Genomic DNA, 17,396 nt, shown 5'->3' on the forward strand with positions numbered 1-17,396 from the left:
ATGCTGGCAGAAAGAAGAAATAGGAGAAATAGGAATGCCCAGAGATAGAGAAATAGAGAAAAATAAGGCCTCCCCACACCACAGCAATGAGAGAGCTTGGATTTGGTCTGCCTGATTAGTAAGACGATAAGCACCTGTGGGCGGCTGCAGGTCACCGAAGACAGGCACGTTATCAACACCAATAAGTCTCCCCACAATACGGCAATGAGAAGGCTTGGATTCGGTTTGCCTGATTGGTAGGGCTTGTAAGCACCTGCAGGCAGTTCTAGCAGAGCAGAGCATGCGCTGCAGGGCACCGAACACAGGCACGCATCAGCGCCTAAAAACCTCCTCACAACATGGCGAAGAGAAGACCCGGATTCGGTTTGCCTGATTGGTAGGGCTTGTAGGCACCTGTGGGCAACTCTAGCAAGCAGAGCAGAGTGTGTGCCGCGGGACACCGAAGACAGGCGTGTATCAACGCCAAAAATAAAAAGAAAGGGGGATCTGTGGGGAGCAACTGGGAGCAACTCGGACTAGACTAAGTTACTGGAATTAAGACTTATTCTATGCATCTGCTCTCCCACAATATGGTGCTGGGAGAGGAGCAAACAGCTTCTACCCAGCTGCCTTTCACCAACTTGACAAGCTGCAGGAGCTGCTCCTGATTGGAGGAGAGCAGCATACTCGGCGTGTGGGTAGCAGAGTTGGGATTGGTGGAAGAGGACTATAAAGGAGGAGAGAGACAACATGCACCAGGAACATCTATCTGAAGGAACACCTGTGCAGCCCCCGAGAGAGCCGGCCGGCGGTGTGCCACTCTCCTGCGGAAGTGGGGAAAGTGGCTAGGGGGAACCGCCCTTCCACGGAGGTGGAAAGGACGGTAGCCAACCCGAGAAGAACCAGCAGCAAACCCGGGGAGGGCCGAGCAGACAAAAGAACAGCGCAGGGTCCTGTGTCGTTCCTCCACGAAGAGGGGGAGCGACATAATGGTGCCGTGACTTGGATATGAAGCCTAGGCAGGGTTTAGTGTCGTTCCTCCATGAAGAGGGGGAGCGACAATCTCCAGTCTAGGTTCTTGGGCAGTATCCTACCAAAGCTCATGCAAACTGATTATACAACGTGCATACATCATATTCACTTCTAGTTCTGACCAATATTTGTATTGGCTGTGATTGTACATAGCTAGTGTTCCATCAATACAGATTCATAGATTAGAGGAAATAAAAACAAACATGCAATATTGTCATCATCTTTGACTCTTGCCTCATTCAGCTCTTCCCACTTGAGGGGAAAGGAGGCAGGAGGAGGGCATACCCACCTCCGAAACCTGAAGTCAGGAAACAATCCTTTCACTACACTGACAAACAGGGCTCTGTCCTGTGTTCTACCCCATGAGGTATTGGAAAGGGAGAGGCATTAGGGGTTGGGCAAACCTGGTGGCCCAGCCTCCTAGAATGTTACTAGTGAGGGGACTGGAATGTGCCAGGAAGGTTAACTCCAGTCAACCTCTCGGAACGTGGTCCTCAGCTGACCTTCCCCTACCCCCCAGAGTCAGGGAGGACTGAGTAATACGACCAAGAAGTTCTGGCCTGGATGGGACTTTGTGGAGTAAATGTTAGTGACATTTCCAAGCAAAAACTGCTTTGGAGCTGCAGACAGGTGGATACTTGACCAGAGCTGGGCAGTGATGCATTTGTATATGAACGCTGACACTGCAGCAGGCCACCTGCCTGGTGGTTAAGACACCCGTGCTCCACAGCAGAGTACCTAGGCTCACTTCGCACTGTGGATCCAGCTTCCTACAAATGCAGACCCTGGGAGGCAGCAGGGATAGTTCAGGATGGGAGACCTGGGTTGAGTTTCCAGTTTCCAGTTCTGGTCTTGGCCCAGCTCCAGCTGTTGCAGGGATTTGGGAAGTGAATCAATGGATGAGAGCTGCCTCTCTCTCTCTCTCTCTCTCTCTCTCTCTCTCATATTTTTTTAAAGATTTATTTTATTTTATTTTATTTTATTTGAAAGACAGAGTTACAGAGAGAGGTACAGAGAGAGAGGTCTTCCATCCACTGGTTCACTCCCCAGATGGCCGCAAAGGCCAGAGCTGAGCTGATCTGAAGCCAGGAGCTTCCTCCGGGTCTCCCACGTGGGTGCAGGGGCCCAAGGACTTGGGCCATCTTCTACTGCTTTCCCAGGCCACAGCAGAGAGCTGGATTGGAAGAGGAATAGCCAGGACTAGAACCAGTGCCCATATGGGATGCTGGCGCTTCAGGCCAGGGCTTTAACCTGCTGTGCCACAGCGCTGGCCCCTCAAATATTTTTTTAATGGTGAAATTCAGTTTTTTCCTTTGTATTTTCCTCCATCAGGGAGCAAATGGGAATTTACGCCTTATCCATAGAGGAAGCAGTGGAAGTGGGTCAGTAAGGTCAGCCAGGTAACAGCTCAAATGAAAGCAACAAAAATCTTTCCATGCATGTACGCGTGGGGCGGGGTGGTGGTCTCTTCAAAAAGGTCATAGAAAATGCACTTCATGGGGCCAGTGCCGTGCAGTGGGTCACGCCACCACCTGTGATGACAGCACCCCATATGGGTGCCGGTTCAAGTCTCGGCTGCTCTGCTTCCAATCCAGCTCCCTGTTACGGTGCCTGGGGAAGTAGCTTGCAATTCTTCTACAGATGTAGGGTTGTTTACTTCCCAATTCTAAATGGACATTACATTAGATGTGTTACTCATTTATAAACTGTTACTTAGCTGCGAGTCAGCAGATTTGGTGAAAAGTTTAATCTTTGTTTTTTAAGGCTTTAAACCCGACAAATCCATCTATTGAATCTGTGCTTCTTGGGACAGGTTTTAGCCTAGCAGTTGAGACCATGCATCCTGCATCAGAGGGTCTGGGCGAGACTCCGGGCTGTGGCTCCTGACACCAGCTTCTTGCTAACACTCATGTAATTGGGGCCCTGCCGCCCACATGGCACACCTGGATAGAATGCCCTGCTTTCCGCTTCAGCCCCCAGCCACTGGGGGCATTCTGGGAATGAATCAGTGGGTGGGAGGTCTCTCTCTTTCTGCCTCTCAAATAAATAAATAAAAATTTTAACAAATCTGTGGTTGGCAAACTTTTTGGTTTTGCAGCCCTTGCTCTCTTCAGCGTTACTGAAGATTCTACAGAACTTTTGTTTCTTTATGCTAAATGGATAGTATCATAATTGGAAGCAAAATTAAAAGTTTAAAAACATTAACAGACAATTCTATGTTCGGATAAATAACTAACATTTTTATAAATGATAACTATTATCAAAAAAATAGTAAGAAGAATAGCATTATTTTATATTGTTGCAAATTGGGCTTCATGGATGACATTGGATCCTATCTGCTTCTACGTTCAAATGGTTGCAACAGCACACGTCTTACAGTGGAAAACTCCACTACTTATTGACAAGAGATCAAGAGAAAGCAGGTTCCTAACATTCTCAGTATTATCATTAAAATACTTTTGAAGTTGTAAATTCCTGAAAGGATCTTGAAGATTCCCAGAGGTTCCCAAACCTCTGAAGAGTTGGTTTAGGTAGATCAAACTTCTATTTACTATACTTAACTCCTGTATATTTAATTTTTGCCAATCTTACCTGTCAGAAGCTGAGAAAAGCCTCTGAAAATGTGCAGTGTTTTGCTGATGCTGTTTTGAAATGTTTTGCTTTACATAATTGAGATCATGTGTAATTTGGTATATACATATTCAAGATAGTTGTATTTTTTCAATTTATATTCTCAGTGGCTGAAAACAATAACAATTACTTTATTGGTCAAAAATCTGCAGTTTGAGCAGAGTGCAGGAGGAGGGAGAGTCCTGTCCACTCCACCGAGCAGCAGTGGGGGCGGCTCACCTGAGTGCTGCAGGATCCACTCCCCACGTGCGCTCACGTGGCTGGCAAGCTGGCACCGGCTGTCAGCTGAAGCACACGTGGGCTGAGGCTGGGGACTGCAGTTCCTCTCCGTGTTGGCCTCTCCACATGGCCCAGGCTTCCTCATAGCAATGCGGCTCCGTTCCAAGAGAAAACATCACAAGAGAGAAAAGATTAGGCTTTGAATTAAATTCTCATATTAACATGGTAGTATGTGCTATAAACAGAACGTCTCTGAGGCCAACATTGAGGTGTCATGGGTTACGCTGCCACCTGCAGCACTGGCATTCACATATGGGTGCCAGTTTGAGTCCTGGCTGCTCCACCTTCTATCCAGCTCCCTGCTAATGTGCCTGGGAAAGCAGTGAAAGATGGCCCAAGTGCTTGAGCCTCTGTCCCTATGTGGGAGACCCAGATGAAATGCCTGGCTCCTGGCTTCAGCATGGACCACCCTGCCCATTGCAGTCATCTGGGGATCAAACCAGCAGATAGAAGTTCTATCTCCCCTTCTCTTTCTGACTTTCAAGTAAATAAAATAAATCAAAAAAAAAAAAAAAAAAAAAAAACCAACTCCAATATGGCTGTATTGTTAGTTTCCATCTCTCTGGTATGCCTGGCACATAGAGCTTACCCTACAAATCATAGTCAAGGGTATTAAAAACCCCTGTAGGCAGGGCCACGTATTTACATCCTCAGGTAGGGCCTCCTTCCAGCCCTGGCCTCTCAGTTCACTTCTACTGCACCACAGTGTCCCTGACCTTGGGTGCCACCTTGATGGTGCACGGTTCACCTGAACACATTCTCCTGCCTACGTCCACCTCTGCTCAAATGTAGATCTCTGCTCTCCTGACCTCAGCCTGGCCTTCCTCACAAATCTGGGCTACTTCTTTCGCTTGATGTTAGGCTTGCTGGTATTCATCTCAGGTGGTTTCCAGAGTCATAAAAGTTTCACTGAAATGACCCAGGTTCTTTCCCCAGTAGTGACATTTCTAGAGCCCTTCCTGTGCACTGGGCTGCCCTGTCTTAATACCAGATACGGTTGCTCCTTACCCTCCTGCTATAAAGCCCCACCTCCCAATTTCCAGGAGGTGACAGACAGTGGCAAAGTTCATGGGCTCTCATTGAGTTGATCTGCCAACTCCAGTTCCAAACTTAATGTTCAAATACACTAAAACCTGGATGGGTCTTTCCTTGTGGATCGGAGTACCTGATAGGGCATCACACAGAATAGGTACATAGGACAGCGGTATTAGGTTTGCTGGAAGGTAACAAGAGGACCTTTAAGGGTGTGCTTGGGATGAGGGCCACACTTTAATGTTCAATCTACATCCCAATAACCAAATTCTAATGCCCACGACTGACCATGGATCCATACACACTTAATCAGAGGCCATGGTTTTAGCAAGGACGTCTGGTTCTCATCTCTTTAGAACACCCTCCCAAGACTGCTTACTGAATAATCAGCTCAGAGGTTAGAAGAGGCACGCTGAGCACAGGGACTAGTGCATGAGAAATACACAGAATCAGGACCATTCCCCCACTCAGCCATGTGCAGTACTCAACAGAGGACCAAAGCCAATAGCAACTGAAAGACGGCAAAACTTACGCATAAAATGATTCGTGCCCCTGGGCGGTCCCATATGGACCGACCAGCGGGACATCAAAGCTGTCCAACAGAGTTCTGTGCTAGGAGCAGGGGGCTGAATGGGGTCTGCATTCTCAAAGATGTGTTCTACTGTCACCTCGAGTCAGCCCCAGGAGGAGCCGATAAGGTCTTCCCTTGTGGAGGGTGAGTACAACTCCATGGTATTTACCACAGTTCGATACGTAACATTTTTATTCCTTCTCCGTGGTCCTCGGGTCCTCCTATGGCACTCGTTGCTAAGGTGGGTTGGGAAAGCACTAGTCTATCAGACAAATGACAAGAAGAATCAGGTACACGGGATGACTGCCCAGCTGGGAAACAGTAAAACCACACTCAGCTCTTCAGACCCCTAAACAGTGCTTCACCCCCTCTTCTAAAGTGGATTCCATGGACAAGAGAAGCAAGAGCCGGAGAAAGAAATGACAGCTTTAGCTGAGCCACAGGAGGCTAATCGGCTTCAGAGGGGGAGTAAGAGAAGGTAAGGTGAACGGGAAACAGTGAGGCCACTGCTGGTAAATAGGAAGTCAGGGAAAAGACGGGTCTGAACATCCGATCTGTGTTGGTCCATGGGAAATCAGGTTGGAGAAGTGGGAAAACGTCCAGATGAAGAATTGGGAAATGATGGTATAACAGGCATCACTGTGGTTTCATGAGAACCAGACTGCCACTGAAAGCAGGTTTGGGGAAGACTAACCTGGCGTGGAGACAAGGATTACAGTAGAAGAGTCTACAAGCAAGTAACCCAATTAGGACAGCGTTGAGAGATCCCAGGTGCGAGGCGGTATGTGTTGGACTAGGGCTAGGATGGTAGCCAATGGTGAGGAAAGAATGAATCCGTAAGACAGACTCCAGGATTTAGTAACAGGAGAGCTGTGGGAATAAAAGCAGAGTTCAAAGTCACCCCAAGCTCTGAGGGGCTGGAAGAATGATGACTTCATTGGAACAGATTAGTGCCTTTATCTTGGAGGCACTGGGTTTGATCTGACAGGGTAACAGGGACAGATGAACAGTATGAAATGAGATTACATCCCAGCCAGCTTACTGGGAGTCAATTTATAGAAAATTAATTTCTAGTATACGGATGAAAAAGGAAATAAGTTATATGAAAATGGAAGTGAGTTATACTAGTTAAGACATTTTCTATAATCAGAAAAACCAACATATAGCTTTTTCCATATGATTTTATTAGTGCTTACAAAATAAAAACAATTTATGAAAATAGTTTTTCAAGATATAGAAACTATAATCTTTGCAAAATATACACACCCATATTTGTTACAATACATCCCCTTGTGTATACCTTGGGCATTACAAGTGTTTGAGAATCATACCCTGTAAAAGTTGGGGAGATGAAACGTTTTCTCCACCTGTAGTCGTTTACTGTGACATTCAAGTACTTGAGCCACACTGTTGAGATAGAACACATGTCTCTAGTATATGGATCCAAAGCAATTTTAACTTTCAAAGTCACAGACGTTTTTCTCTAACTGTGCAAGGTAAACCACTGGGAGAGCAGTCCCTGAGAGCTCATTCAGCGTGGGTAACAAGAAGTGGTTTCCTCTCCCTCTGTATCACGGAGCTAAGGGATGTGAGAAGGTCATGGGAACCCAACTTGGCTAGGTCTCCTACAATTCCAATCTATGGAAGGCGACTCTCACAAAAGGACTTCTGATATCTGAGCTCCAAAATGCAGATTCTACAATTATCTAAGATACTCACAGAGTGATGCTTTTGGAAGTCTAAACTATCAAATTTTGGATAGGGCTGAAGTTGTGATACAACTCACTTAAAAAGACTTCATTTAGAATTTGTCAGGTAGCGGTCGGTGCCGTGGCTCACTTGGCTAATCCTCCGCCTGCAGCGCCGGCACCCCAGGTTCTAGTCCCAGTTGAGGCACCGGATTCTGTCCCGGTTACTCCTCTTACAGTCCAGCTCTCTGCTGTGGCCAGGGAGGGCAGTGGATGATGGCCCAAGTGCTTGGGAGCCTGCACCCACATGGGAGACCGGGAGGAAGCACCTGGCTCTTGGCTTCAGATCGGTGCAGCACCGGCCGTAGCAGCCATTAGGGGAGTGAACCAACGGAAGGAAGACCTTTCTCTCTGTCTCTGTCTGTCTCTAACTCTCTAACAATGCCTGTCAAAATAAATAAATAAATAAACAAGCCAAAAATCTCCCCCATGGAACTACTGGAAAAGATCCTTTCTCACTGAGGCATAAATCCCAGAAACCCAAGTTCTTGCTTGCTTTGGAAGAATTGTGGTTAAGAAGATGAGAAAAAAAAAAAATCTATAATCTTTTTAACTCTGCAGGCTTAAGATAATAGTAGAGGGGATGACGCTGTGGCACAGTGGGTTAAAGCCCCAGACTGCAGCGTCGGCATCCCATACGGGCACCAGCTGGAGTCATGGCTGTTCCTCTTCCAGCCCAGCTCTCTGCTATGGCCTGGGAAAGCAGTGGGAGATGGCCCAAGTCCTTGGATCCCTGCACCCACATGGGAGACTAGGAAAAAGCTCCTGGCTCCTGCCTTTGGATCAGCTCAGCTCTGGCCATTGCAGTCATTTGGGGAGTAAACCAGCAGAATGGAAGACCCCTCTCTCTCTGGCTCTACCCCTCTGTAACTCTTTCAAATGAAATAATTCTTAAAAAAAAAAAAAAAAGATAGTAGTAGATGCTTTGTCTGACATGGTAAAAGCTGGTGTTTATTATACCCTCATCGATAAAGGGTTCATTGTGACAGGAATCATTTGCAAGTGCTCACTGCACCCTGATTAGCCCCCTAAGCTTTCCTAGATATTAAATTCTCTTTAAACGTAGAGTAGTGCCCCGATGAAGTTCCAGATACAAAACGTGTTATTCGAATTCATGATGTTAGCATCATGGTGCAGCTTCGATAACATCATGCTGATATACTAGAATTTAACAGATGTTTTCCTATGAAAGAAACTACAAACATCAATCAACCATAGATTCACAGGTCTGTGTATTTAATGTATAAAATGAAACATCATCACATAATTTCATAGAGGAAAAAGGCTATAAAATAAGTTTAACAGATTACTGGACTTTTAAGAAGTTTTTTTAAAATAGCCCAAAACTCTCTTAAGTATTTGATCTAATCAGTAAGAGAGGTTATCTATTAGGGTGAACTTTGTGAAACGATAGCTTTTGTAAGTCGAAATGGCAAAGTTTTGGCAATTTCACACAGTTCAACCTAATAAGATCCTGAGACAACTGTATTTGGCATCACAGAGTAAGTTCAAAGACAATGTATACAAAATCACACTTCTATTGGGAAGAAAACACTTTAGGATGGAAATGTGCACACTGGCCACACCAAGGTTTCTTTCTTTTTATTTAAAGACCTGAAGCCTTGGCGTGTTAAGGGAAATTAGTGCAGTTTCAAAAAACAGAGGAAAATTAAATTACAGAATGATCCTCAGTTACTAAAACGCCACTAAAACAGAAAACAATTAGCCAACTTTGGTGATTTTTTTTTAAAGACCTGAAATCTTAGAATGTTAAGGGAAATTTAGTGGAGTTTAAAAAAAAGGACAATTAAAATAACAGAATGACAACCTCAGTTACTAAAATGCCACTGAAACAGAAAACTATTTAGCCAACTTTGGTGATTTCAACTTTTTTAAAAAATATATAAAAATTCTGGCATTAAAATGAAAAGGCACAAATAAGAGTTAATAGTACGGTAACTATTCATAAAATCTTCAAAAATAAGGCCAATGCATTTGTACTATTAACACTGTTCTTTAGGCACCTATTCTAAGTTTCAGCTTTGGCCTCTAAATGGAATATCGTTGCAAATGAACTGCCAACATAATACTAATTATAGCAGCACGGTCAACAGGTTTCTTAGGCTCTGCGATGCTAAAAAAAAAAAATCTAAAATTTCCTCCCCACCCATATCCCGTCAGTACCAAAAATGTTTTTAAAATTACATATATTACTAGAGTCAAATAGTGAGCTCTCCTCTTACCGATACCACACAACAGAAAAGAAACCTGAATCAAAACAGAAACTACCACAGAATTGCTAAGCCAAACAGACTAGCTATTCTTAACTAATGAAAGACATATCATATTCAAAAATGGTACTTTATTTCTGAAATTTATTAGATGAAATCAATGAATAAATGCAGATTTTCCAGGTGCAGGTGTGCATGTGCGTGTGTGTGTGCTGTGTCCTACTAGGTGACGGGGTATCTGAGAAACACACAGGGCTCAGCAGTGACGCTTCATTTGGAATTCTGCATCCATTTGCGAGCAGCCGCTCCAACACTACTGGCTACTACGCAGAAAGCACCACCCACTGTCCACCACGAGGGCACATCATTAAAGAAAATGATCTGAAAGATAAAAGCGAAGACCACATCCATCGTCCTCATTATTGCCACAGGCCCTGCCTTTTCTATCTGAATTGCCTTTGTGAGAAATACCTGACCCCCCAAACCAAAGAGCCCGATGAGTATGAGAAAGAGCCTGTCAAGCCCACAGTCGGGCAGACTCCAGCCTCCTATTACGAAGAGGACGATGGTGCTTTCCATGAGGCCAATTATTACATAATACCAAATGCTCAAAAAGTAGTCCACAGATTTTCCCATTTTCCTTAGGATAACTAGAGTCATTGCAGCAAACACGGCATGTCCAATTGCTGCTAGCGTTCCCAAAAGATGGACCGAATAGCTTTCTTCCATCCCTGAAGTGTCGGAACCAAACAAAAATGGTGGTCTCACGATAAGGATCACTCCAGTGATCGTGAACAAGGTGAAAAGAGCATCCCAAGGGCTATATTTTTCCTTGAGAAATATCCAGGCAAACAACGCCGTGAACATTGGGCTGCTAAACGTGATAACTGTGGCATCGGCGAGGGACGTTGTCTGGAAAGCATAGTATATTAGGATCATGGCGGTAGAACCAAGGAGTCCTCTGAGAATGAGGAAAATTCGTTGACCTTTTGGGCCTATAAACCCAGTTCTGTAAATTCAAATGAAGAAACGCATATTAAATGAACTTGGCATTTGCTTTTCAGTTAGACGTTTCAATTAAACATTTTTTTAAATTACTAAAGAAATAAGGGAATAGTAAGTTGTACTATCCACAACTGAATACTATATAGCTTTTATAAATATTTCCTAAGTATAGCTAATGGCAATAAAGTGTTCACAGTATAAGCAAAAACAGCACAAAAGAACTATAAAAATAATATACTTATAACTCAGTAACAGATAATATTTCCATATATATATATATATATCTCAACATATGCTTGCAAAAAAAGACAAATAGGATAATAAATGTCAATATGGTCATACTTTAATAGGTGGGCTCATCCATGATTTCCCCAGACTTACTATATCAAAATGTGTGATTTTTATAATAAATAGAATTTCAAGATTCAGCTGCATTGTGTAAGGGTGCCCAGTCCATTCCTGGTCTTGTGAGTTCTTCTATCAAAGGTGAAATAATTCTAAAATTTAGCCATTTCCTCACTGTTCTCATGAGGAAAGAATTCAACACTGCAAAAGCACCTGTAGTGTTGTGGTGGGGTAATTTTTGCAACTCAGTCTCTTTTCAATTGAATATTTATGAAGCACCTCCTCTGGAGAAGCTCCTGACTGGGTGCAACACTCCGATCTGTGCCAGGGCCAGACTCCGTGAGGGTGTTAGGTAGGCTGGACATAGACACCCCTGGGTTTCTGAGTCAGCATGGCCGGCCACATTTGGCCCAGACTTTGAGAAACTAATAGGTTTTCATGACAGGGAAACATAAAATGGACCAAAACAGTTTAGGGCCAAAGATTTTAAGTGGCCCTGCTGCCTCTTACAGAAATGTATGAAATTTTACCATCATTTCTTAAAATACTGTGACGAGTCTACATATGTACCCAGAAATTTCTGACAACATTAACCTTAGTGGATTTTCACTTTCTCCACCAAATCCTCAGGAAATGGATAGAAATGAATCTAAGTGAATCTGGACTGTGTGATGAGATACAAAGCGACTTTGGGGACAAGTGCCCGAAGCTTTTAATTTGGGGGTTAAGGATTTTTGCCCAAAGAGAGAAAAAAAGAGACAGACAGCCACCAAGGCCCCAGCTGGTATCCCTGCCAGAGTTTGAAGTGTGCAGAGGGAGGCACAACTTTAATCAGGGAGGGTGAGGTGGGGTAGGTGGGGCGTGCATAAGGAGAGAGGAGGAGGACGGAGAGAGGAGAGAGGAGAGATAGGAGGGACTAAAATTGCCATTACATTCCACACAGAGCACTCAGACCTAATGTAATTCTTACTTGGCCCTGCAACCACCCTGCCGGGTCAGGTACACCCAGTACCACGCCCTCCAGTTTACAAATGCGGCAATGAATACCAAAGAGGTTAAAAAGGCCTTGCTCAAGGTTACCCTTGGAGAAGACCTAAGTGTTATCACTCCAACCTCGGTCTGCCCTGCCAAGAGCGTGTTCTATACAGACTGTTCCAGCATAAGGACACGCTACTACTTCCCCTCATTCACTCTCTCTTTCATATACAGGGTAGGGCGAGGTAGGGGCATGTATACACCACAAGTTTTGTTTGCACAATGGGGTTGGTAAATAACTAAATCCCTAAATCTGATAAAGCAGATACTGCATGGCAAATAATTCAGGCAAAAGACTGACACACATTTATTAAAATCGTCTACTTGGCAGTTAAGAAATACTTACTTTCTGTATATTAAGCAAGGAATAACAACTAGCATTTGGAACACACATCGAAATGCACTAAGTTCTACAGCATGGACGTCTTGCACTTTTTTAACAAATAAAGAGCCCACTGAGAAAAGGAAGGCAGACAATAATGTGTAAAACAAGCCAAGTCCAGGACAGGCTGCTTTCTTCTTGGCTTCTGAAAGAGATCAAATTCGGATTAGTCCTTGCTTCCAAGTGCACGTTTTAGCATTTTCACTTAGAAAACCGGAACAGTGTCAACAGCTAAGGGGATACACACCTCACCTCCTGGGCACGCTCATTCTCCCGCCCTGAACCACCTGACCCGTGGAGCAACAGGGGCAAGGATTTGAAGCTGCATTTCATCAATGCTGTTTCTCCCTCCAAACTGATCACCTAAGAGTCAGCCCTCCCTTATGCGTCCAGAGTAGAACACCTGCCATGTGGGTGAGGGGAATCTTAAAGACACACTTGTCCGGTGGCCAGTGAAAAACCCGGCCACAGGATTAACACGCGGCACGGTCTCACGGCGAGCGTGGCTGCAGGAAGCAAGGGCTCTTTCTGGAAGAGAGTTCACCACGCTATTGCATGGTGGCAGACGACCTGACTGTGGCCCCAAGCCTGGGAGCGCCTCCAGGGCTGGGGTCTCTGCTGCCTCGTTCGCGCCTGGCACACGGATGACTGAAAGATGATGAGAGCTTCGTGAACGACTGAAGAGTCTACCTCTACTGCAAGCAGCAGCACTGGGAAGGCTCTCTGCTGGGTTACTCTGAACTTCCCATCAAAGGTAACGTGCCACGGTTCACAACGTACCTTACTGTCTAGAGCACAGACTCTTTATGGGTAGGGCTGGCCCGTCTGGTGCGCTCTCTCTCGCGTGCTCTGCACAGCACTGCCATCTATCTAATCCCCCTTTCTTGGCTTGACCTGAACCAGGAAATGCCTGCTTTCTCCAGGGCATCCAGTACTCAATAAATTAATGACAAATGACCTGAACTCAGAACTTCTGCTGGGGCCACCGGCATTGTGATGTAATGGGTTAAGCCTTCAACTGCAATGCTGGCATTCCGTATGGGCACCAGTTCGAGTCCCAGCTGCTCCACTTCTGACCCAGCTTCCTACTAAGGCATCTGGGAAAGCAGTGGAGGACGGCCCCTGCACCCACGTGGGAGACCCAAATGAAGCCCCTGGCTCCTGGCTTTTGCCAGGCCCAGCCCTGGCTGCTGCAACCATCTGGGGAGTAAACCAGCAGGTGGAAGATCTCTTATCTTTCTCTGACTTTCAAATAAATAAAATAAATTTTTATTAAAAAAAAAAAACTTCTTCTTAGCAACTTCCTAAATCTTCAATTTCCTGCCCTAGAAGTAGAATCTGCTTTTAATCTCACTCCTCTATCTTTCAGACAGCAAAATGAAGCAGGGTAAGCAGAAAACATCCTAAAAGATAGGCCACACATTGTCAAATGTATCTTTTTTTTTTTCCTTTTGGGAAACTAATACAAAAACGCAGGGGGTAAGAAGGAAAGACAACTGCCCTTTTCTGTTAAGGACAAAGGCAGCACCACAGGGCAGCACACACAAAATTTGTGGGGACCTGGGATTCCCCTTCCACTACAGGAATACACAGTGTGCTACCCAGCTGCTGGCCAGTGTTGCATAATAATTTGTAATGACCTTCTCTGATACGTGTAACTAGCAGGTAATTATTTCAATGTCCTCATGTCACTTAGATACCTCGTCTGCCAGTCGAGATCAAACTGTGATGCTGCAGCATTTCTGGAGCTAGTCTACAGCCTGACCTTTGGAGTCAAAGATGCCGTTCTCAGCACAGCCCCGACCCGGTGCTGCCCGAGGTGCGCCGCGGGGCAGACTGCTTGCAGTGAGCAGCCCCCCTTCTGTCCCAGCGGCCCGGTGCTCCGCATTCTGCTCGGAACTCCAGCGCCCAGATGCTGCAGAACCCAACTGCACACAGTGGCTCAGCCCAGGACCAGGAAGCTTCAGGACACTCCCCAGCTCAGCACCACAAAATACAGGCCTGGCCTGTGGTCAGCCTCAGAGTTTGGCTTCTGAAATTTCAGAATTCAGATCCAAATAAAACAGTTTTTCTGAAAAGAAACCCAACCCACGCACAGAGCCTCCACCCTCAGACAGAACAGGCTGAGAAGATCAGGACAAAAAAACATCTCCCTGGTCTGTATTTCAAGGCTTTTCTCCAAACTAAGCTAGTTAGTTTGTCTCCAGGAATATTTTAACGTGGTATTTCAACTCTTTTAAAATGGGATTGTACGCCCTTGGCTCTGATGGTCTCTTCCCTTAAAACACATGCCTACGTATTTTCTTCAGGTTCATGCCTCCTGATCAGGACAGATGCCAGACGCCCTCGCTGAACCTGACTATCTGTTAATGAGAGTGAGGACTGATCCTACTCCGGCAAACCTCAACCTCTTACTGAATAAAAATTTCATTTCTCTCTGTCCATGGAGATGAGCAAGTGAGGTGCCTAACCAAGAGCCACATGCCTATGTAAGGGGTTTCCCTGTTCACATCCCACTGCAAGCCTATCTAATAACCTGGCAACTCTAAAGAATTCAGATGACGTTAAGTGGCCCCTGGAAAGTGTCTTAAAAGAAAACGGAAAACCTGCTCGGTCCGGCCGACCTCTGCTCAATGTTGGTGATTCACAAACCAGGTTGGGAATTCGGATCACCTGAGTAAGAGCTTCTACCACTAATTCCCAGGCTCACTGAAACAGAACCTGGGTCCTGCTCCGAGAACACTGCTACCCTACAGAACTCGCCTACCCCAATGTCTTCCAGCTTCAGTCTGAGGGCCACTGTCCCTGGGGAAACCACAGAGGTGTCTCAGGACAGCTGTGTGCCTTCTGCTCAGGTCCTCCAAGAACGCAAGGAACACAGGTCGCAATCTCAACCTCAACCTCAACCGGAACGAACTTTGCTGAATAAGACAAGCAGATCAAGAGGCGAAAATGACCGTGTCCCACAGTTCAAAGACAACAGCACCGTGGGTTAAGGAGTTTTTACGGATATCTTATCTTCAGAACATTATCTGATCTCCTTAGTCAGCAACTTTCTCTGACGTTAAGAGCCCACAAGATTCTTAGATGCTCACACTCCCCCGGCCATTTTGCTAGGTGCCACCTGACGCACAGCCCCAGGGAAAGCTTTCAAGAGTTTCCAAGGGCTGACTCACTGGCACCAGAATGACATTCAGCCACAGGATGGTGAGGAGAGAAACCCACTCCTTCAAAGGCTGTACATCTGGTCAACCCAGCGGGGACACCCCTGCTTTGGAGGCACCAGCTCATGCATAAATGATCAGAGGTCTGATGACTGCTGTTAGCATTTAGGACAGAAGTGGAGCAAGAATCATCTTCCTAGGGTTTTCTCGGAATTGGGGATAGTGGGGGGGTGGCGGTGAGGTGGGGGTAAAAGGCACAGAAATCCCAGGCCACAAAGAGGCGAGGCATACAGAGCCACCTGCCCCAACAGGAGTCTCTGTCTGTCTGTCTCCCTGCCCACCCCCACCCGCCCCGTTCATTCTAGGAAGCCGTGCCAGTGGGAAGCGGTCCTAACCCTCGGGTTGCCCCGACCTGCTCCCCTCTCACCCACCCAAGCCAGATCCCGGGGGAAACAGAACAAGAAACCCAAAGCCCTCCCGTTCCGAGCCTCACTTTTCCTCAGGTGTGGAAGGGGGACGTGAGCAAACCCAAGGGTTCGTCCGTGGGGGTCCCTGGGGAGGACGCTGGGGAGCCGGGAACAAGGAAAGCCTTGTTTTTGCGTCCGTTGCTAAAAAGCCCTCGTATCCCAAACACGCTGAGTACCGGGGCTCCCACTCAAGACGCTGAGACGACTGCCTGCTTCCCGACTTCCCCTCCAGGGAGCACGGTTTACCGGCCAGGTCGGCTCGCTCCCAACCCCGGCTGGGCCTCTCTCGCTGCCCCCGGGCAGGGCTGCGATCCGACCCCAGGGTTCCTGCTCGCCTCCGAATCCCCCACAGGGTGGCAACCCGTCAGAAACTTTCTCCCGTCTCGGCGCCGGAGGGGCGCACGGGACTTCTGCTTTGCAGCCTCCCAGGTGACAGACAGCTCGCTGCGGGTTCTCCGGGGCGCGGGGCAGGGTGGGGAAGGGGACGCGGCGGGCACTGCGCTGCCGCCCCCGGGAAGAGACCCGCGTGAGGCCGCAGCGCGCACTCACCCGGCTCCGCGTGCGAGCAGCACGGCGAGGAACTGCACAGCCAGCACCTGCCGCGGCCGGGAGTCCCCTCTGCCTCGGCGGCCGCCGGCTCCTCGCCCGCGCCCGGGGGCGCCTCGGCAGCCGGCTGCAGCCCGGGCTCCGCCACCTCGGCGGGCTCCGCCAGCACCGCGGGGTCCCCGGCGCTGTCCTGGGGCCGCATGTCGCGGCCCGCACTCTCCCGCGGCCGGCGCGGCGTCTGGCGCCGGCAGCCGCAGCAGCCGCCGGGTGGCCCCGCGCTTCCGGCCGGCGGCGGCGGCACCGGTGCGCATGCGCGCGGCCCTCCTCCCCTCCCCGGGGACCGCGCTCCTGTCCTCCGATGCCCTCTTGCTTTGAGCCTCCTGCCCAGGCTGCGGAGCCCACAGCCGGCCCGAAGGCTCCCATCCCTTATACTGCGGTCAGGCTAGACGGGCCAGCGCCTGGGAGCCATCCTTCCCAGGGCACACTGGCCCTCTGTGTGTCCCTGCCACAGACTGGGAGGGACGCTGGGTCCCCAGCCCGGCGCCCGCGGGTCCCGAGGCCTCCTTGTGGGCAGCGCAGCAGGAGGTTCAGAGAGTGGGCGTTTCTTTGTTGGTGGGGCCAACCCGCGGGGTATCCTGGAGACCTTAGGAAGCACCATGCTTGTCTTCGGGAGAACAGGGATTCTCTGTTTTCTCATTGCCACTCATCCAGGGAGGGTAGGATTTGGCTGGTTTTAGAAGGCTAACAGCAACAAAATAAATAGTGTGTCATTATAAGGAAAATATATCTACAGGACACAGTAGAACCCATTTATATCTGCTTCGCAATGTTAGGCATGCGTTTTTGTTAACTGAGACGTCCGAATTTAGACAGAGGTAATCGTCAAATAATCTGATGCAGGTACACCCAGGAACATGGAAGACCTATGTCGTTTGGCTCCAGGATTCAC

General features: G+C 47.5%; 1 protein-coding gene across 2 annotated transcripts; it reads right to left on the reverse strand.

The window, feature by feature from the left end:
- Window positions 1–6,687: 6,687 nt before the first annotated feature.
- SLC35G1 (solute carrier family 35 member G1) lies at window positions 6,688–16,757 on the reverse strand. Of its 2 annotated transcripts, none has more exons than XM_070058333.2 (3): window positions 16,451–16,757; window positions 12,235–12,343; window positions 6,688–10,512 (listed from the first exon to the last, which is right to left on the reverse strand). In XM_070058333.2, exons 1-3 carry the CDS (start codon window positions 16,647–16,649, stop codon window positions 9,774–9,776), a joined length of 1,047 nt encoding a protein of 348 aa, XP_069914434.1. In that variant the 5' UTR covers window positions 16,650–16,757; the 3' UTR covers window positions 6,688–9,773. The 2 variants fall into 2 exon arrangements, with proteins under 2 accessions (XP_069914434.1, XP_051679911.1); XM_051823951.3 differs by having other exon boundaries at window positions 12,235–12,412.
- Between the last annotated feature and the right edge of the window lie 639 nt (window positions 16,758–17,396).

The sequence above is a fragment of the Oryctolagus cuniculus genome, chromosome 15 (assembly GCF_051225735.1).
Source record: "Oryctolagus cuniculus isolate XC-2025 breed Fujian yellow rabbit chromosome 15, ASM5122573v1, whole genome shotgun sequence".
NCBI lineage: Eukaryota > Metazoa > Chordata > Mammalia > Lagomorpha > Leporidae > Oryctolagus > Oryctolagus cuniculus.

Coding starts and splice junctions, on each gene's coding strand:
- SLC35G1 (XM_051823951.3), bottom strand. CDS start 16,649: ATGCGGCCCCAGGACAGCGCCGGGGACCCCGCGGTGCTGGCGGAGCCC. Junction 12,413..16,450: donor CTGCTCGCACGCGGAGCCGG/GTGAGTGCGCGC, acceptor CTCTTTCAGAAG/CCAAGAAGAAAGCAGCCTGT. Junction 10,513..12,234: donor CCTTGCTTAATATACAGAAA/GTAAGTATTTCT, acceptor TTGAATTTACAG/AACTGGGTTTATAGGCCCAA.